Source organism: Charadrius vociferus, unplaced genomic scaffold (assembly GCF_000708025.1).
Source record: "Charadrius vociferus isolate BGI_N301 unplaced genomic scaffold, ASM70802v2 scaffold740, whole genome shotgun sequence".
Classification (NCBI taxonomy): Eukaryota; Metazoa; Chordata; class Aves; order Charadriiformes; family Charadriidae; genus Charadrius; species Charadrius vociferus.
The window spans coordinates 781,208-802,170 of record NW_009646517.1 but is presented as its reverse complement, the minus strand read 5'-3'; the positions used below and the strand labels follow the sequence as shown (position 1 = coordinate 802,170).

At 47.2% G+C, this 20,963-nt stretch overlaps 1 protein-coding gene across 1 annotated transcript; it reads right to left on the bottom strand.

Annotated features, from left to right (window-relative positions):
* Positions 1 to 2,614: 2,614 nt before the first annotated feature.
* On the bottom strand, positions 2,615 to 4,562 carry SERTAD2 (SERTA domain containing 2). The gene has a single exon (XM_009884948.1). The coding sequence runs from the start codon at positions 4,518 to 4,520 to the stop codon at positions 3,576 to 3,578; it is 945 nt and encodes a 314-aa protein (XP_009883250.1). The 5' UTR covers positions 4,521 to 4,562; the 3' UTR covers positions 2,615 to 3,575.
* Positions 4,563 to 20,963: the final 16,401 nt, after the last annotated feature.

Here is a 20,963-nt window from a genome sequence, read left to right as displayed (position 1 = left end):
CCAGCTGAGTGCCGGGAGGAGAGGCCCGTCTGGAGAAGCCGATGGGGGTAGGAACCTGACTAGGACTAATTTTGAACATAAACCTGTCCCTCATCCATACCTTTTTTTTTTTTTTTTTTCTTTTTCTTTTTTGCATATTTTAAACAACCAGACCCATATTAGAAAAAGAGGGAGGGAGGGATGGAGGGGGAAGTCGTGTTGAACCATGCATATCCTGACTGGAACTCAATTCATTTTCTCTGAATCTGGCTCCCAAACCCTTTTTCATACAGATTTACATTCCTACAAGAGAATACATTCCTACCATACATTCTGTACATGTTACAATCCAGATGTTGTTAGCTTCACAATAAAATAAATATATTTACAGAAGGAAAAAAAAAAAAAAAAGAATAAATAATTTATGAAAAAAAAACAAAAACCCAAAACAAAAAAAAAATCACTTCAAATCCAAAGCTCTTTTATTCTGCTCCCATCTTGTCACTTCATTGCACATTAATGTCACTCTCCATCCCTGGTGTAGGTCTCAAGAGATGTTCCAGCTGTGGCTGCTGTTAGGACCACGGCAAAGGCCGCGCTAGAGACAGTAGGTGACCGTGTGGGGAGGAAGCCACAGCTGGAGCCCGCGGCGGTTACAGACCCGCACCAGCTTCGCTAACCTCTTCCCTAACGCCGTAACTCAGGTACGGTGACACGGTGACGTCCTGTGGGACTCCCGCAGGGACTCAGCACCAAGGATACACAGACACGGCCTTCCCCGTGCTAAAGTGGATTTAGAGCTCGGCTCCTGCCCTGTGGATCCAGAAACGCCGACTAACCCCGCTTCACAGCGCAGCTGCCCCAATGTGGCATCGATGTCACCTTCCGCCTCGTTTCTTCCATGCGTAAGTAATCCCAAAAAAAAATAAAACCCAAAAAACCAACACCCAAACCGCGGGCAGCTCCAGCATACTGTAAAGCGGTTTTTAGCCACGGTAAGGCAAGCGCTCACCGCGGTACCCTGTGAAAGTGCCGATGTTACGCCTGCCTACAGGTTTGCGCAGACGGACGCGCAACCCCAGCACGGCTAACACATATTTTTTTTTTCCCAGTTACTCCAGTTACAAGAGGTGCTGTTGGTTCTCCTCCAAAGGCCGAGGACTGCGGCTGAGCAAGGTCCCGTCGCTGCCGGGGGTGCGATGGAGCCGTCCACCCCCTGCTCCTTCCCCATGCCCCTCACTTCCGCTGGTCCCTAAAGCTACGCTTGGTCAATGGGTTTCTGTTTGAAGCAATAATTAACTTTTTCCTTTCTTTTTCTTTTTTTTTTTCTTTTTTTTTTAAGTCGGTGTAAGGGAAGAACTGGAAATCCCTCAGCAGCCCGTTGCTTCGCTGAGCTCGGCTTGGAAAGTAGAAGAAGGCAAACCCACCCCACCTCTGCCTGCTGTGTCGTGTCCCCCCCCCAACCCTGGCCGATGAATTAGGAGCCAGAAGCGCGTTTCGTAATTGTACGTGACGCATTTCATTTCGACTAGGAGTTCCTTCATTGCAAAACGTATTTGCTTTTATACTGTGTCTGTGTGCATAGCTACGTTACATCTATCTATCTATATACTAATAAATATTTATGGCCTGGTTTAAAGTGCCAATTTCTAAAAAAACCGCCTCCTTAAAAGGCAGACAAGACCCAATTCCATCCATGACAAGAAGGGAGCAGAACGGACTGAATATTGCCAAATGACGTAAAACATAATTTAAAATTTCTTAAATAAATAGAAACGTTATTCCTAAAGAAGCCATAGGCATGTCAACAATATAGGTTGTAACCGGCGCTCAACAGCTAAAGTACCATTGAAAAACTAAAATGCCGTAGCGACTTCAGCGATAGGCATGATACATTGCAAACGTATTTGTTGGTTTTGTTGTTGTTGGTTTTTTAAATTAAATGTACACCACAATGAACTTAAAAAAAAAACAAAAAACAACCAAACCGCTATTGGTGCAGTAATGAGAAGACTTCTCGGGTGTTAGGGGGAACGGGACCATGCATAGAAAGCTGTGTCTGTAGATTCGTTGTAAAACGGGTCTATAAAGTGTAAAGCGGGTAACGCAGTTGATAGAAGAAACCAACCCTACAGGAGATGCCAAGTGCTGCAACACGACGGGCTCCAGTTTCAACAGCAATGGATATTAAAGCAAGTCCATCCAGTGCAGGTAAGAGATGAGCTTCACTGCAGTAATACTGAAGTTGCCTTTTTCCAGCACTTAGCACAGCGAGGTGGCGAGAGGGAAGGAGAAAATGCTCCAAGAAAGGGCGAAGTGGAGGCCGTCAACGCCAGTCTTCTGCCCGCTCCGCGCGTACGCCCGTCGCTCAGGAAGATGGCGGAGAGAGGTTGGCTCTCGGTGGGCGACGGGGCGCCTTTCCCCCCGCCTCGCCTCCCCCCCCTCCCGGCTCAAAACCATTCCCAGGAGCTTCGGGTGAGGAAGTGCTGATCCGCTGCCGTGTTAAGGCGCTCCGCGTCCCGCGGGATGGAGGCCCCGGTGGCGCTCGGGACCTCTTGGGGTGAAGTTCCACAACTGTTTCCTGCCAACTGCTTCACATACGTGTCGGAAAAAAGGACATGGCTCTAAGTTTCGGGAATCACAGTAGTGCGCAGTGGGTACAGCAGGGAGCAAACACTTGTGAAACTCCTACAGAAGCAGCTCCCAGCCCTTTCTTAAAGCCCTTTTTGTTTGTTTGTTTGTTTGTTTGTTTTTGTTTGTTTGCATTCAGGGAAACCGACTGCAGGCTTATTTGATCCAATTTTCTCTTTGCACCATACACATATAAAACATTACAACTCTGTATAAAAGTACAAGTGGTTCTTGTACATCTGAATTATGCAGGAACTATGTGAGCAAATCCTATCAAAATAGCTATTTTTTTTTTTTGTGTGTGTATAAACAGCATTTGTTTTTAGAAAAAACAATATCATAAACTGCAGAATCTGTACAAAAATATAAAATAAATTTGGGCAGCAGTTTCTAAACAGCCATGTAAATGCAACACTTAAAGAGGAGCAGGTTAATGCCTCCAAAAGGCTGAATTGCTAAGTCAACCTATACAGGGCTAAAATGGTATTGAGATTATCTAAATAATAAAATTTTTTACCTCTTGCAATAAAACTTATAGAAAAAATAGACAAATATGCACATGCAATTTTACAGCTTTCCCCAACATAATCCTTGTGCTTAGCTTTTACAATTTTTTTTTTTTTTTTTTTTTTTTTTTTTTTTTGTAATAACATAACATTGTCTACAATACATATTCTTTCCTTATCCCAGGATAGTCGGTCTTCCGTGAGGAACCACTTGAAAAAAAAATACATTAGAAGTGGTCATACATGGATGAAGGCACTCCAACTCTGCTCGAAGCAAAAAACTAGTGTGATCCTTTTCTTTTCAAAAAAAGGCAAGCAAGGACGCATGCACAGTGCTGTGAATCGGGGGCGGGAGGAACTATGGAAATACTACCAAGTGTATATACTGGTACTTAAAATTAAAATTTAAAAATAAAAATTGGAAAAAAAAAAAAAAAAAGGTTGCTATATTTCTCTATTTTAAGACCCAACGAGCACCTCCATGATGTGATCCAGTTCTGTGAGGTCCATTTTGAAAGGCTGATTTGGAGTTACTGGTTGACTGCTGTACGGAGCCAGAGTTTTTAGGAGCTCGTCCGCCGAGACGGGAGCCATTTTTGAGGCGGCCCCCGTGGCAGACGTGCAGGGGTCAAAATCATACATGGACGTATCAATGTCAGCGAAGAGAATATCATCCAGGGTCAAGTCTGTGAGGAAACCTGTGGAAGTCGTTATCTCAAAGTTGCCAGGTAGGGAGTCCATGAGTTTGGAATCGGCCGTTCTGCTCTCCGGGAGGCCCTCGGGCTTTTGAACGTTGGACTCGTTGGGATGGTCTTTAGAGTCGTGGGCTGCTGTTTCGGCTGCTACTGCCTCTGCGGAGGTAGGTGCTGGACAAAGCTCCTCGATTTCGTCCAAGGCTGAGGAGAAGCTGTCCTTTACTGGTTGGAGAGCGGGAGGTGGCGGCTTGGTGGGACCATCGTGCTGGACAGTGGGGGAAGTGCAAAAAGTGTCGTCCTCGAGCAAAGAGGCTGGGGTGAGGCAAGACTCCAGGGGCGTAGTGCTTACGAAGTCGGCGGGGAGAAGGGGCTGGGAGGTGAGATGGCTGAACGCCGGCTGGGCCTCGCGGAAGTTGTCGCTGAGAGGGTCGGCGGGCTGCGAAGCGGTGACGAACATGGGCCTCAAGCTGCCTTCTTGTTTGAGTTCTTCCTGGATTCGCCTCAACATGTTGTTAATTAAAACTGTCTTTTGCAAGCTCGGCTCAGTTAATGGCCTGTGGTTATAAAGTTTCATAAGGGAAATGTTGAAGATAGTCTGACGCTGTAAGGTGTAAGACACCTTAGAGGGACCGTCAGTAGGAGACACCACTTTGCCTTCCAACCCATCTTCATGCTCGTCAAACTTCCGCTTTCCTCCTTTCCCCAACATATATCTGAAAGGAAAGAGAAGAGACCCATGAAGCCAGCGGAGCCGGAAGCCTGTTCTTCCCCCCCAAATCACTACCCCAGCCCACCTACTCCCTCGCACAGTGGGGTGGACAGATTGGCCGCTCCGTCCCCTCCTCACGTACCGCTAACAGCCACGGGTGGAAATCTGTCCACATAAAGAACTCGCTCCCGGCCCGCAGCAGCGGGATGAGGAAGCAGAAGCCGCCGTAACGCCACGCTCTGGTCCATCGTGTTTAAGCAGGGCTATGCTGGTAAATTCCACGCGGGAATTCAAAGAGCATCTATAAAACTCGAGCCCTTGGCAACAAATGTCACTCTTGCATAGGTTAAGCGTGTGGTCCCCAAATACCTGTACGCAGGTGCGCAAGGTACGGATACAATATTGAACATTCTTTTAAATTTCCTGACTGGTGCAGTACTATGCCTGGGAACACACACAGAATACACGGAGGTTCTTACAATGAATCGCTCTTTTTATTCCAAAGTGTCTTTGTAGGGGGCAGAAGCCGTTGTATAGTGAGAGAAACCTTCACGGTGAAGGCAGGAGACCCAACCCTTCGGCACAGCAGGGTATACACACACCTGACCTCGCGGGTTTATTTAACCCATCACCACCTAAGGACTAAATGACTAGAGGAGGAAACGCCGTTATTACACCCAGATACATTACAGATGAAGAAGATCCATCAGGTCTCTTAGTCTCATCTCCGAGACCATCCTCTGCACTACACTCCGCTGCTGCAGCCAGGGCCTTCCATCCTGACCGTGCTGGGTCCCAGTTTGAGGACAGGGGCATCTGCCTGAGAAAGCTTCACAGGAGTCTGGTGTCTCCTGAAGCCGGTTCCTCCTGGAACCGGGTCCCCAGGAGCACCCCTAGTCCCCAGTGCACTGGGGGGGAGAAGGATGCGCTGCATCCCCATCTGCGCACGCAGCAATGGCAGCTCTGACACCCCCCTTGCTCTCACCAACCCCCCGTTCTTCTGGGTGAGGGAAGCATTTTCAGACAGCAGTGTTTGAAATCCCTTCCTCAGCTTCTGCCTGGCTAAAGCGATGCCAACAGCCTTAGCTTCCTCCAGTAAGACTTTTCAGGAGTTTGCTGGCCACAGAGAGAACAAACATCGCTCCAGATGCACCATTTGTCTTCGCTTCTCCCCCATCACAGCCTCTTCCTCACTCAGGACTGCATCCACGTCAGGTTTCATTTGAGAACAAAAGACTGCCGTAGGGCTTGCTAAAGAACAAAAAAATCAGCGTAAAAGCATGTGCTTTTCTCCTGGTCAGATGGCAGATTTTGAAGAAGGAAACAAAGGGAATTTTACCAAACTTGCCCCACGTCATAAATCATTTCTGAGCTAAGAGTAAGTAGGGCAGTTCAATCCCTGCTGCTGTCTCTTCCAGCGTGTTTCAGAGCGCTTGGAAACGCTCCTCTACACAGCACAGTCCCAGCCTCATTTTGTCACCATTATTTTTGTGACATGAAGATCCACCACCCCCAAACGCAGAGGAATGAAGGAATCGCTGCGCTGCGACGTTACGCGTCTGAAGGGGGAGGACGTCAGGGTCCCTCTGCTCCCCACCACCACCCATCTCCGGTGAGTAGCCGGGGTTTGGGGGCTTGAAATATCTGTGATTACCCGGGTGAAACGGTACTTTCCAGCCTCAGCTACCCAGAGGGAAGGTGCAACAGGGATATAGATTTTTAACCCCCGAACCCGAGTCCTCTCGTATGAGCTTTATTTTGTGGCTATCATCTAGGAGACAAAACTCGCCGCCTTTATTTGAGTACAACTCCCAGTTCTCCCAACGGGATCCGTGCCCGCGAAATGACTGCACCAGGCAGGTCTAAACACCAATTTGATCGCCACGCACCGGTTCTGCAGGCAGACAAGGTAGCTGAGGGCTTGCAAACGTCCCCAAGAACGGCTGACAAACATTTCAAAGCAAAAAGAACCCTTACAAAGGGGGAGAGGGGGCAAAAGAAGTCAGGGTTTCAATGCAAAACCAAAAGAGCTTCAGAACGCATTTGCTGGACGTTAAATCCACAATCAGATTGGGTGAAGTGAGCCTCTTCTGGTTAAAAATAAGTCCCAAATCCAGATCATTTTCTAGCATATTATGCAATTAAAAAAGGAAAGGCGGGGGATAGGGAGCAAGCTGAGCGGAGCTGAGGAACGGGTAGGCTGCCATCCAAGCTCCTTGGCCGGCTACCAGCGATCCCCGCGCCTGGAATCTCGGGTGAACAAAAACCTCTGAAATTTAGCACTACTGCCGAAGTCTGGTTTTTCTCTGCTCCCTAGTGTCACTTCCATGGACTACTCCAGAGCTGTGCACGTGGGTTGGGGGTGAGAGGGAGAGCTTCGCTGTTCAAATGCTGACGACGGACACGCTTCCTTCCTCGGACAGACAGAGCAAGAAAGAGAGGACTGGGCTAGCAAGAATCGAAACCTCTGCTCAAGTCCAGCGTGTTTTCAAAGCGGCGATGGGTCAGGAGGAGAGCGAGCAGCTTTCCGGCTATCTCCTCCCCCTGAAAAAAGACAGACTCTGTCCTAAAGACATACCAACGCTCCTTCCGCAACGCTCGATTTAAAGGAGAAATTTTTAAATGGCTTGGGGAGAGTTTTGAAGTTTTTCAGGCTCCGCGAGGGAACGCACAGAGCAAACCTTCCCCCCCCCTCCGACGATAAAGAAAACAGACCGTTTGGGTGGCCGCACTCCATTCCCTGCGCTCGATTATTAATTACGATTGTCAGGGGACGTCGGCAGGCATTTCAAATGAACCCAGTTGAGCCCATTCGCATCCAAGATTGAGGTGCCGGTAGTTAAGACATTTTTTAAGCTGATCGGTAAGAGCTAGGGGATCATCATTAGTAAACACAACGATAACCTCACCACGTCATTTTCCAGGAAGCTTAGAAATGATTCAAGGTTTCCTGTAGGCATGACTGTCAAGCTTTCGCATCTCACTTGATCTTCACATAGCTCGGTTCAGCGCTTGTCCTTTTAAAAGATAAAATAGAAGAGGCAACTCCCAACTTCACCTACGAGCTTTTCAGCGCAGCTTTCAGTTTCCTTTTCCCCAGAAACGCGCTCCGAAGCGAGTTTGACTATTAAAGCGGCAAAGCAGGATGCCAGCCGAAGCAAGGGGGGGGTTGTTCCCCAAAACGGGGGCTCAAATGAGCCCCTCTAGACTCTCAGCTTTATAGAGTTTTCTTTTATCCCCTCCTCCTCTGGCACGCAAATGGGAATTGTAAAAACATTTTCCTCCAGTTTCCATAAATCACTTTATTCATTCTAAGCAAAGCAAGGAGGCGGTCTCTTTTTAGACCAACTGATAGAGTTGGTAAAAACAAACAGGCTTCGGGCTTGCAAGTTTTTCTCCGGATCTCCAAAAAGGAATTTGATAGTTTCGGACCACTGCAGCTTAAGACAATGTTGCCTGTTTGTTCTTTACACTTCAAATCATCTCTTCCCTCTTTCAACCAACAGTCTCACATCTATATGAAAGAGATCAATTTTGTACGGCTTAGGATACTGAACAACATTTTAAAAAAAGAAAAGGAAGAGCAAGCTGTACAATGCCAACGTTTGCTCTGCTTCAGTTCCGTTCATCTCAAAAACTTTGCTCCTACCCTTTCCAGCCAAAGCTCCTGCTGGGAAACCGAAAACGCCAAACTTCCAGATCGGCTTGGCCAAAATCAGTGTAAAATCAGATATACTCGCACCCTCCCAAGTGTCAGAAGACAGAGGTGGCCTACCAAGTCATACAGCCGTAATGGGGACAGTCGGAAAACAGCAACCCCACCAAAACGCAAGACTGGACAGGCAGCGACAAAGGGTCAGGTCCACGGAGAGCCTTTCGTGCATCTAGTTTGGCTGAGCAGCAATCCCAGCCAGATGTATTTCTGCTGCATTTCCATCCCTCTGCCAGCAAACGTCATTTTGGGGCCAAGCATTAAGAGCTGAGATGGGATGTCGCTTTGTTTTTGTTGTTGTTTTAATAAAGGGTGTTGCAGGGTTTTGGTATGCGAGTTAAGTTTTCAATGTTACTTAGGTATGTGGAACCAGAAAGCTGAAGAAAGGGAATGGAAAAACTGCCTTTATCTGGGGATCGGGGTGGGGGAGATCTTGGAGATCTTCCCCAATATTATCCACCAGTTGGCTCCAGCTCTGGAAGACCCAGGCCCAAAAGCTGAACCGTTGTCGCCGAGAAAGATTCGACTTGCTTTTTTGCCCATTTAGGGCGATTGCACGCGCCTCAGAGCCAGAGAAACCCTAGCATTGTTTGGGAGTTGGCTTTTCTTAATTGAAAAACAAAAGTAATATATATTTTTTTCATTTGCATGTCATTTAGCTTCCTTTCGTTGGCTCTGCACGCTCTTCAGACAGAGCTGGAAAAAAATGCAGTTGGGGCTCAGCAGAAGAGATAATCAGCCTGGAGCGGGTGGTTCTCTGGAGTCAACCATCATCGATTAAACACAGAAAAGCTTGTGCAATGCCCGACCGTGTCTCTGAGCCCACTTAGTGACGAATCCTCTGCTCTCCAGAGGACAGAGGTATGCGCACATCGTGAGAGAAGTATCGTACTTATCGATTGTCCTTAGGATGTTATACCTTGTCACTGCTGGACTATTTCTGAAGTCTTTAATAATTGGGAGTTCGGCACAGGGAAGCACTGGATATATAAAAACGGAGGGGAAAAAGTGATTTGGTTATCTCACCAATAACAAAAATACCCTTTAACGTTGATTCTCAAAGGCTTTTAACAGTTTAGTTTAAAAGGTCTCTCAAGACTAAGGGCTTTTCTTGGAAATCAATTCCACAACCCACTAGTCCCTCCCCACTCATGGAGGCAGGCAGGAAGGGGAAAAAAAGAAAGAGGAACCGAACACCAAGAAGGACAGCGGAAAAGGATCTTTAAGAAGTCACATTTCCACTCACAGATTTACGCCAGCCTATCAGTCGGTCCAGAGGATGAACAGCTTAATACGGCGAGGTTCACTTCTAGAATGAACATCACATTGCTCAAAAAGGTAAAAGCAGAGCCCACAGGCAACCTCACGCAGCCGAAAGTCGAGGGAGAGATGTGAGCAGCAGGGGCTCGGGCAAAAAGTGGAGGTTAAGGCGGGACCGGTTACTTTCTGAAATCTCGGGTAATTAAAACCACAGGGGAGGGGGGAAGAGAGAAAGAAAAAGGCAACTTGGGGGAATTAAAACAAAACACTACTTCACACACATATGCACACAGAAAAAAAAAAACCAACAAAAAAACCAAAAACCACCAAACAGAAAAGTCCCCCATAAACCCCCCCAAACCACAAAGAGAGTACTGAATTTGCGCATTTCATTCCCAAAACAAAGTTTTCCAAACCTCAGGTGTAAATGAACCTCACCAGGGTTTCTCGGAGACTCTCTCCAGTAAATTACGCAAGCGCTCTCTGTGTCACTTCTGGCACATGAAATATTATTTTCCTCTCCTCCATCCCTCACTCCTCATCCTCGAGGGCTGCATTGGCTGTATCCTGGCCCAACGGTAGTCAATGAGTGTTTTGTTACTGACTTCAGCCGGATCAGGATTTGGCATAGATAGCTGCAGGACCAAAATAAAAAGGCTTTTTGTGCCAACTGGGTTCAACTGGCAAGACGAGGGCTAGATCCTCTGAGCTAGCAAAGGCAGGCTGGGCCGCCGCGAGGCATTTCGGTGCTGCTGGATCCAGCCTGAGGGACCACCTGAACTTGTCACCGGTCCCCACGACTTCCAAGCATCTGTCCCCTAGAGCTAGAGAGGCAAACAGGTAAAACTCTCTCTCTCCGTTCCCATTTCCACATCCCAAAGGATACGGCAGAGAGAGGGAGAACCGGTCACCTCTCGGGAAGACCCCCTCGGGGCAGAACCATGGGCTCACACACTGCAGAACGATGCTCTTTGGCCTGCAGGATCCTGGCAAAGCAGAGCAAACCTGCCCCGGCAGCTGGGAGCCGAACTGCCCTCCGAGAGCGCAGGCATCCTCCTCCCATTCAAAGCTGGAAAGGAAGGGAAACAGTCGAGGGGAACGCCAGTATAAATCTGGCACCCTTCTCCCGGCCTGGCTAAAAACAAGGAATAATGCTGAACGGCCCAGGTGTGGAGGTTTAACTCCAGGACAGGAGCAGAAAAGCATCGTGGACTTCCGGAGGCAACAGCCACCGTGTGCTGAAAATCACCCCTCCTCGCAGATTTCATCTATTGACACCGTGGTCTTTAAATCCTGGCATGGCAGCATCCCTGGGAGCTAGTACAGCGTGTACCACGCAGCAACGCACGGCTACGTTCAATATGCTGCAGCTGGCTCCCGATTTGTACACTGACGGGTGCTGTGGGGTTGGTTTGGTCTTTTGCTTTTGGGTTGGTTTTGTTTTGGGTTGGTTTTTTTTTGTTTTTTGTTTTTTTTTTTCCCAAGGCTGTTTCTCGGGATCTGATGCAGATTTTACTTGTTGGAGTGTAACGCGTCCATGTTGCCTGGCTAGAGAGGACTCCTGACAACCACTGCCTGGTAAGAATTGGGTCTCATGTCGCATGTGAGTTACAAAACAAAAACCCCAACCCGAGACAAGAGGTACAGGGAACTGAGCTGTGCTGGGGTTTCTGCCCCCTCCACACCCAGTGCTCAGACATTCTCCATGTACAAAGTTTGTTTTCCCCGACACTTACATTTTACATTAATTCTAGCAGCTTTTTTTTTTTTTTTTTTCTTTTTTCCCCTCAAACTGAGTGAGGTTTAATAAGCACTTATAAAACTCTCCTTTAGAGCTATATCAAAAAAATTGGCCTCCTGGGCAGCTCTGTGCTTCCAGAGAGTAGAGGGAATTGTTTTTATGTTTGCAAGCCTTCGCTGCAAGGCTGGCGGCGCCAGCACTAGCTGTAAGCTGCAGGTATTTCTCGGGTATATTTTATAGGGACCTAAACTCTTCCCATCTCCTGTGGCGGATGGGTGAACCTCAGCTCTTCCAGAAGCAGCAGAGCCACGAGCACCTCCCGGTTTGAGGAGCACCTGAAGTCACGCAGCTCTCGCCGGGCTCGACTTTGGTGTCCCCGGGACCACCACCCCCCACCCCCCGAAGGAGCGTCCACGTTAATCGCAAAGCGAGGTGAAGCCTTCCCCGGCAAATAAGCAACGCAATTATAAAGCCAGTCAATAGCGTAACGCGTTCCAGCGATATTTTGAAACTGTAATCTGATCCTACTGTTTCCATCCTCGTGCCTTGCCTGCTCTCCCTTGTTGCATACTGTACTATTTGAGGCCCAGAGGGCAAAGCAAGCTCTCGCTGTTTGCTAATGATCAGAAACTGCCTTCGGAGCGAGAGCTCTCCGCGCGCCCGCCCACACCGCTTTCTTGATAGTTTCTTAAACTTGCAGCCCGCCGAAGCCCTGCTTAGAAGGCTCTCTGAAAAACAAAAGCCAGCAAAACCAACCCAAAACACGGCTACGAACTCCACTTCTGCCTTCGGTTTCCAGCTCCTTTTTACCACGCTAAAAAAAGGCAAAGCCGCAGTCTAAGGCAATCTCCGACTCTGTAGTGTGTTAAGGCTTGCAGGAAACATATGCTTCTATTAAATTGGAAACAGTTTCTAATGCTGTCAGTTTGCTAAATGTAACATGTTCCCTTGGAAGAAGCGGAGCAGTTTTAATGTTTTTGACTAACTGCACACACCAAACAGAGTATGTCTGATAAAAGCTGGAATGGGCTCCAATAAATATAGCTTAGAATAAATTACTGCCTCATTAAGTAATTGTTTGGAAAAAGGAGAGCAGGTTTTCTCGATTATAGCCGTGTTATTAAGGGTGTTTATAATATTAGGAATTCTATCAGGGTAGCAGAATGTAATGCAAGTTTAAATCAGACGAGCACTTGTTAGCTCGTTAAACCATTAAAGACTACCCTGGCAGAATTAGAAGGTGAACAAGACCGCACAGGTCCTGTGCGTGGAAAGCTAGCTAGGCGTCTTGCTCTTGACTTCAGCCTCGCCGCCGGTTTGAAAAAGCTCTGAGCAACTCCGACAACTTCTTTTCGGGACAAAGCAAGAGGGGGAATATAGCTCTGTAACATATTGAGGCTGGGGAAGCATTTAGTCAAAACAGGTTTCTATTCACTTACAGGAAGGCAGTTGTCCTTACTGGAAAAAAAAACCAACAGGTTTGGATTGCCCAGCAGAAGTCATTTCTATCTCAAAGGTCTCAACGCAGCCAAAATGTCAATTCTCACATGTTCTGCTTCAAGACAGGACTTCCCATCAGCATCCTTACAACAGCGCCCAGCAGATGCAGACACGACCCCAGCCTGCCCTTTTTTGGTCTTGCCCTTAACTGGGAGTTTTATGAAACGAGCTTTCTACGACTGCCAACGCCGCCCCAGCCCTCCGCAGGCCTGGGGCGGACAGATGCAGCCCCGCTGACCACCAGCCCCAGCAGTACCTGCTCCAAGCCCAACTGGGGTGGAGGATTCCCCCCTTCCCACTACCAGAAACTGTTTCCTTAGCGTTAGCCGCAGCGGGGAGAAGGATTTTCAGCAAAGCTGCCCCTCTCCTCGGATCACCTCCGCCCAGAATCCCCTTTACGTCCTTCCCCGGGATGGCTGAAGGCACCGTCTCCCCACAGCAGCCACATGGGGGGAGCCTCCTCACCAGGGCTTCGGCTCGGCTGAGACTCTCGCCTTCAAAGAGCCACCCCAAAGAGCTGGGATGAGGCGATTCCAAAATTCGGGTCTCCACGTGGCAGCCTTAAGGAAGCGGCCAGGGCTGCCAAGCATGAATCAAATTATACCGCGCTGCGTACACACGGGCTGAGCAACTCTGCTGCCAACACCAAAAGCTGAAGGACGAGGAGCTGCGTCACACACCTGGGCATCAGGAGTGGGAAATCAGAGCCAGCTCCTCCGACTTTACTCCATGATTAGCTGATTATTCAGCAGACTCTGCTTGTTGTCACCCTAAAAACATGCAAGGGCTTCTACGCACAAGCCTCCCCGCCACCAGCCAAGAAGCTCCCCCTGCTCCGCAATCACGGGGTTTTTTTGGGTTTGTTTTTTTTTTTTCACAAGTCCAGCACTCTTGGGCTTCCTTGCCTGGAAGCAGGAGATGCCGGTCCCAAAAGCAGGACCACAGCACGACAAAAATCTCCCCACCAGTGGGCAAGGAGCCGGTGCGCGCAGCTCCCTGCTGGGAGAACCAAGGCCATCATCTCTCCAAGCGGTGGAGCAGCAGCAATTAAGGCGGCTGTATACCGCTTCAGGGCCCAATTCAGCCAAGGGCTGACTGCCTTCCATTTCTTCCCGCTGCAGAGCCGGCAGGCATCGGCCAGAGCGAAAGTGCCGGCTAAAAAGAGGCACCTGACTTGTAAATTAAATTCAAAACAATCTGAAAGAGCTAGCGTGGCCACCAGAAAAGTGACACAGACTAGCAAACACGCACCGCCTTTTCACCGCTAAAATTACACGCCTGTAATGACAAGATGCTACTGGTCAGGCTCTAAGGGAGAATGATGAAATAGCAAGACCGGCTATACATCCCTCCTCCCCTGCAATGTCGCTCTGAACAATAGATTACGGCAACGTTGTCTTACATTGTACAAGACATCTCTATCGGCACACGCACGTCACGGTCTCGCTGATATTTTTAGCGTACGTAGGGACTGAGCATTGTAGACCCATCTTCACTGGATGTGTATAATTCCTGCAAAGGTTAATGAGAATTGCGCGTGCATCCAAGAGAGACGAGACCCCTTTGTGTATAATGAGAGAGCTTTTCTCGCATATGTATAATTACTTGGATTGAATCCTTGCTTTCAAGCGTATCGGAGCATCTTTTCCCCAAAGACACCTTGTTTTTCCCCCTTGTCGTAGACCCTTAATAAAACACATGGGGGAAAAAAAAAAAAATACCCACGTTACTGTGGAAAGAACTGAATGGTTTGCCAAAAAGTAGGTTATTGCTCTGAAAACACTGTTGAATAAATTATCACAGTCAAACTGAAAAGCAGCTAATGGCGGAGGGGGGGAAGAAGAGGAGAGAGAAAAAAAAATGATAAAAAAACCACCTCTAAACAAATATATACTGCAAAATGCAACATACATCCCAGCAATGACAAGTCATTTTTGTTTCTGGCCTGCATGTTTTGTTTGCTAACCAGTTTCTCGCTACAGAAAATTAAAGGGGAGAAAAGAAAGAAGGTATTTCCCTGACATTTTGAAAAGCAGCACAAGTCATTTTCAACATTTTTGCTTAAATGAAATGAACGCGGCCCTGCAAACAAGTATATTCTGTGGAAAAAAAACCAAACCAAAACAAAACAAAACCACCCACCCCTAAGTTTCTCTTAGAGAGGTAAAAAAGCTGTTGGACATTTCTCTACCACCAGTGAAAACAAAACAAAACAAGAAAATAAAAAAAAAAGGTAGTTAAAGTTTGACATGAAAGTTTGCTAAGATGGTGTTAAGTGATGTTAGACAAGATGATAACTGTTGGCCTTTCAGTCCGGTGTACTAACGCTCTTGGGGCTGTTGAAATACAGCATGCGTTTTCATGTCCAGGAGCCTTCTGAAAACCGATGGAGGGAACTTTGGCCAGCCTTGAACTATTCTCAACCTGTAACAGCTACAAGTTGGGAGACGAAAGAGATTCCTTTTTTTGCGGCACCTGCTTGATTTCACAATAAAAACTCCTACACCAAAGCGATAGCCTTTAAAACAGGCACTGTGGGATCCACATAACTTTTATGTGTAGTAATTTAAAACTCAAATAAATCATTTCAACTTAGATGGGGACACCCTTTTAACAGCATATTTTAAAAGCACGTGTATTAAACCCGCATCTCAAAGCGGGCTTAGTACAGGTCAATTAACATGGAACAAACAAACTTAACCACAAACTAAGTCTTTGGAAATTGGGAGTGGAAAATACAGAAGGAGAAGAGATCGGGAAACTGAAACTAAATGTCCTAAACTTCATTTCATCTTCAGTCAGGCACAACCCATTCACCTCACCCCAGATAGTATTACACTGATTTTCCCCACAATTAACACCAAGAAAAAAACAAAAAACACACCAAAACCAAAAACAAACCAAACCAAAACACATCAGAGCACACATGTATCATGTATGTTCCACTGCCAGCGAGGGGAAGCGCAGCAGCAACAGGAAGCTTTACCCCCTACGTTACACACACAGAAAATATTCTCTCCCTCCTATTCATTCCCAAGTTATTTGTGGAATACTTTAGTTAGGGGAGGAAAGAGGAAGGGTTGGTTAGAAGAGCCAATTTGGCCAAACAGATGGAGTAGGAGGGTAAGGGAGACCGTGAGCTAGATCACAGGAGGGTAACCTAAGCGGGTTATTGTACCCCTGGGACAGCCAGCATGAAAGTAGCGCTGCCCAAAATCCCCCCCCGACCGCAGCACAGACTAATAAAGTGTAAGTCACTCCTCCTACGCAGGGACAGGCGAAGGCACAAAAACCCACCGGCACCAAATCACGCTATACAAAAATTAAAAAAAAAAAGCTTCAATAGAGTGGCTTCTCTCTCACACACACACACACAGAGCGGTAAGAAAGCAAAATGTTACCACTGTTTAAAAAAAACGCTGTGGTTTGTGCACAAACGCCGGTCTCCTATCTTGATGAAATGTGTATTTTAAAACTACGCAAATGATATGCACGCACGTGTACGTGTATCTATTAAACGCTTCTTCCAAGGGTGAAAGACTGCCTGTAAAAACACATGAAAAGTAAAGAGTTTGTGGAGGCACCGGAAGATGATGATGTATTTCTGAATTAGGTTTTAAAACTTCATTTTGCAGCTACCTGAAGTTAAGACAAAGCTGCCTTCAGGCATCTCAAACTAGTCAGACCTGCTGTAGCAGTTGCACAGTCTGCTTCAAATATGCCCTCCACGCTCCTTCCAACCTCCACCCCAACATATATCCGCATAGTTTACCTCCGATCATGGGTGGTTCTTTTCTATAGAGCAGTTCACTCAACCTCATTGCCTGCCTGGCACGACAGGAGGGGTTTTTTTCACGACTAATGGTACAGGCTGCTATAAGAAACTGTAAGAAAACAGCTGATAATTGTCACGTTTCCATCAAAGGTGAACGTGGCTCAAACAGCACAAGGGTTACCCAGGGGGATGGAAAAATCTGGGGATGAAGAAAACAGTTTCATTCGTTACAGATCATCCGAGCGAGTTTTAGGGCGAGTTTAGCTCTTTCCACCAACTTCGGGTTCCTTTGAAAAGGGAACTTCTTTCTTCTGCTACTTCCATATACCGCCCAGGTTTAAAAATAACGTTAGAAGAAAACAACCCCCATTTGCACTTTTCTCTTTGTATTCTACTATATTCAGAATACAATTTTTATTCTGACTTTACTGGAAGCAGAAGCTGTCAGATGAAATCCAATACATCTTGCTGGTGTGAAAGCAAAGTAAACAGGCTTTGGCTCCTAATAATTACACAGACTGAGACGTATGTCATTCAACGCCACTTAAAACTCAATTCCAGAGCCATATTAATGAGAAATTCCTCTTTAAGCCCACTGCTCCTCAAAACACCGATCATGTTATATAGGTTGGGAGCTTCAGACGTTATATGGCAACACCTACGGTTTTACATACCAAGCAAAGCAGAGTTCTGAACCCGGCCCCTTATTTGGAAGAATAGTGGTTTGAACTCGCTTAACGCAGGACTCGAGTACGGTTTTAATATCACTGCAGCGGCCTGAATCCACCGTCACTCTGATGTGGTGGTGGCTGCTGTCTCACTTGAGCTCGCTGAGCCTCCACCCTCAAAGACGGGACACGTGAAAACCAAAAACTGGCTCTCTGGTGACTTGACAGCTTCTTCCGTCCTTTCAAACCACCTCGCTCCTCGTCACGACTTAAGGCCGTTTCTGAAGACCACCGAGGCCGTACCGCCAACTGCCCGATGCCCCTGGAGACCGGCCCCGCTCTCCTTTGGAAATGCCCCTCAGATCAGCTCTTCCCCACCCAGGAATTCCCCTTTGTGCCAGAGGAATGTCCCAGCTGCAGGTCTAGCGCGTCTTCACAGCTCCTCTTGGGCACTTCGCAATGACACCGAGCATCTGGCACAGCCATCGGGAGCCATCAGTGAAGCCAACGTCGCTGTGCGGTTTCTATTCTGCACAACGACACACCGTTGAATACCTGTACCGGTGTGAGACGGAGGGTAGGGACCCCGGTGCCATACAGCCGCGGGACATACAGGCCTATTTCTTCCACAAAACCTCTGCCGTCTCCCGGCCACCAGTTTGCTTTGGACTCCGTTTTGCTCGACTTCAGCGCACCCAACGGCAAAGTCAGCACTGCACTTACGGGGTTTTCTTTCCCCGCTTGCGCTGAACAGTCAGCATTGTTATCTTGTTTTTTGTTATAGTGTTTGCATTGGTAATGCTGAACAAACCTGAAGCCTCCACTACAGCAAACACAAAAAATTGACTTTGTTTATAAAAGAATTGAAGAACTAACACGTGTTGAGGGTCTCTCTCCATTTACACAAAACAGGCACTTCTTCTTGAGGGCACAGTTTCTCTGACCGATGGAAGTTTAGAAATAAAACAAGCGGCAGAAAACACACAATTATAACCCCCTGAAGAAAATGAGCTCTGTTCTCAGACTGGAGAAAATGGCATTTGCCAAACTATTAATTAGCAAAAGATTCATCCGCACTAGAGATCTGTGCTTACTGCCAACCTGCTTAAATGTAAGCTGGACCTTGCTCTCTCCTTTGGAACGCTCCTGATCTTTGGACTTGGTAACTGAAAGCTGCCGTTTCTGGCACAGATGTGTGTGTGTGTGTGTGCGTGTGTGTGTGTGTGTGTGTGCGTGTGCGTGCGCCTGCGTGTTAAGGAACTGTTGCAACTGGAGCTGTCTCCTCATGAGCCAGTTACACATATAAAATTGAGTTAAAAGAAGGTGTCTCTCTTGCTACCCAGCCCTTATAAAAAGTAGATCACCCGAAGACTACTTACACTTTCAAAGTACTGCATTCTCCTTGCTTGACAGATTACACTTTAAGATGTTACATAAAAGCAAAAATAGTCACAAGTATTTTGGATCACCTGTCTAGCGTTAGCACTGCTGGAGATGAACTGTGCCAGGAGTGGTTTACATCAGTGTGAAAAAAGTCAGAGTTCCTAAAAAAAAAAAATAATAAATTTTTTCCCTATGAATTATTTATTGAAAAAATAAAAGCAGCTTGTGTAAATGATGGTAAAATCCTTCAAACTAGACACCGCGTAAGATCTGTTGTACTTCACGGAAGCTAAAAAAGCAAAAAATTAGAATATGAAATTTGATGTTTTCCTCGATATTAGGACATTATCTCAAACTCCTTGATGACTCTCAGGCAGACAATTCGAGTGCTTGGATTATTTATATTATTATTTCCACCAAAACACTGAGAAACTGTCATTATTTCATCTTTTCCATTAAAAGGAGCAGGTGTATAAAGGTATACAATTACAACTCTTAATAAATCAGCACCTACAGACGTATTTAATGCTCTTTAAGACTGCTTCATCTACAGACAAAACCTGAAGTACCTACGGCTAGCGAGTTCCTTTTTGTTTGTTTTTAATCAGCTTCAGAGAGAAAGAAATCAGCTCGACACGAAAATCAAAGCGGTCTTTTAATATGCACAAAGTCTAGCTTCATTCGTTAGCAGTCCAATCCAGTTCCTGCAGAAAAGGAGTGGGTGGTTTTTGCTACCAACTTAAATGGAAGTAGGACCAGTCACGAAAGGAGGAAGAGCTACAGCTGTTACGTTCGATGCTGCAATACTTGCCTGGACAATGGAAGTGTTCCCTAGAACACGCTGTCAGGTACCAGTCTGGCAGCACAAACTGCTAATCCTCCTCCTATCTCTACCACCACCACTCGTTCATTACATTAAATCAGATTCCAAAGATACCATCTTATTATGTAAAAACGCGTGCATTTTTAACTTCGAGCAGAAAGGGCTACTGTCAGTTTACCCTGCTTAATCAACTGCTTCATTTCTATAGCAATTTAAGTACAAGCAGCAGCAACTTTTAAGGAAACACCATTCGTTTCCACGGTTTGCTTTACCACGTGAAAGCTTCCCGTGCGCTAGGATGGAAACCGAGGTGCCTCGGTCAATTTTGTACCCTGTGAGAAGTTCGTAAGACACAGTCACCTTCGTTTGGATTGAGTATTTTACGCAGGTGAACCCTAAAAAAATCAGAATTAAAAGCAAGTGTCACTGCGAGTCACACAAACAGAAACTGTTTACTCCGGTTGAGAGACACGAGCATAAAACTGATGTTAGGGGGCAGCCAAGCCCTCTACCACCATTGTTTGAGCAATACGCCTATTTCTGCGGTGGCCAAATCCAGCACCCACTGACGGCAGCGAGAGCCACCCCGCCGCTGACTTCACCGGGCACTAGCTGAAAAAGCCTGGACTTTCCTGATCCCCAGAGCTCTGGACTTGTCTGAACACAGACTGCCACACGCAACAGCGCCGGCGTGCTGCGCTGAAGTTCGGGTAAGGGACTGACAGCCCCCACCCCCCAGCCGCCTCCCCCAGATGGAGATGAAATGGGCAGATTCGCTTTATTTTACATCGGCAGCTGACCCGTAGCTGTAAATCAGCCAGCGAGGGTCCCAGGGGAGAGCACGTGAACCCCTCCATAGATTTTCAACAAAAGTGGCCCTCGGTTTTCCAGCTGTGCTTCACAAAACGCAAGAAATGACAGCAGGTAACTGCACTACTCTTTTCAGGCTGAAGGAGAACTTATCTTTCCAGATCCTGACAAAGTAAAGCAGCCAACGCTCTAAATCATCAAAGCAGCACTGCAAAAGGATATTATTTTTTTTTCCAAGCGTTCCCCCACCCTGAAGGAAATCCCAATAAACAGTTTTTTTTCTTTTTCACCGTCGCTTCCAAAAAAATGAACCACCCTGCTGCTCATAAGAGCAACTCCCCCCACCCCAGACGCCTGTGTCACCCTGCTGGCGATGCTCCCAAGGAAGCCCCGAGTATTGCTCAGGGAAAAGACAGGCTAATCCCTAACACCAAACCCCCGGAAAGGTCCAGCCAAGCGGGTCCTGCCCAGCCATATGTCAGCTTCGCTCCAGCCGAGTGAAAGTCTCCCCCCCCCCTTTTTAGCTCTCCTAGGGCGGCACACGCTCTTAGGGGTACCCTGAAGTGTCCCCCCCCTTTCTTGCTGGGAAAACGGGGGGGGCCCTGCCGGCACACACGCTAACTTACCGGAGAAAAGCCGGTTTCTTCGAGTCGGATGATAGCACGGCTCTTAAGAGCGCTACCGGGGCCCCGATATAATAAAAAAGTATATTCCAACTACACGCACGCACCTGCTTCTGCCCGGGATCTCCCCGCATCCCGGAGTTGGGGG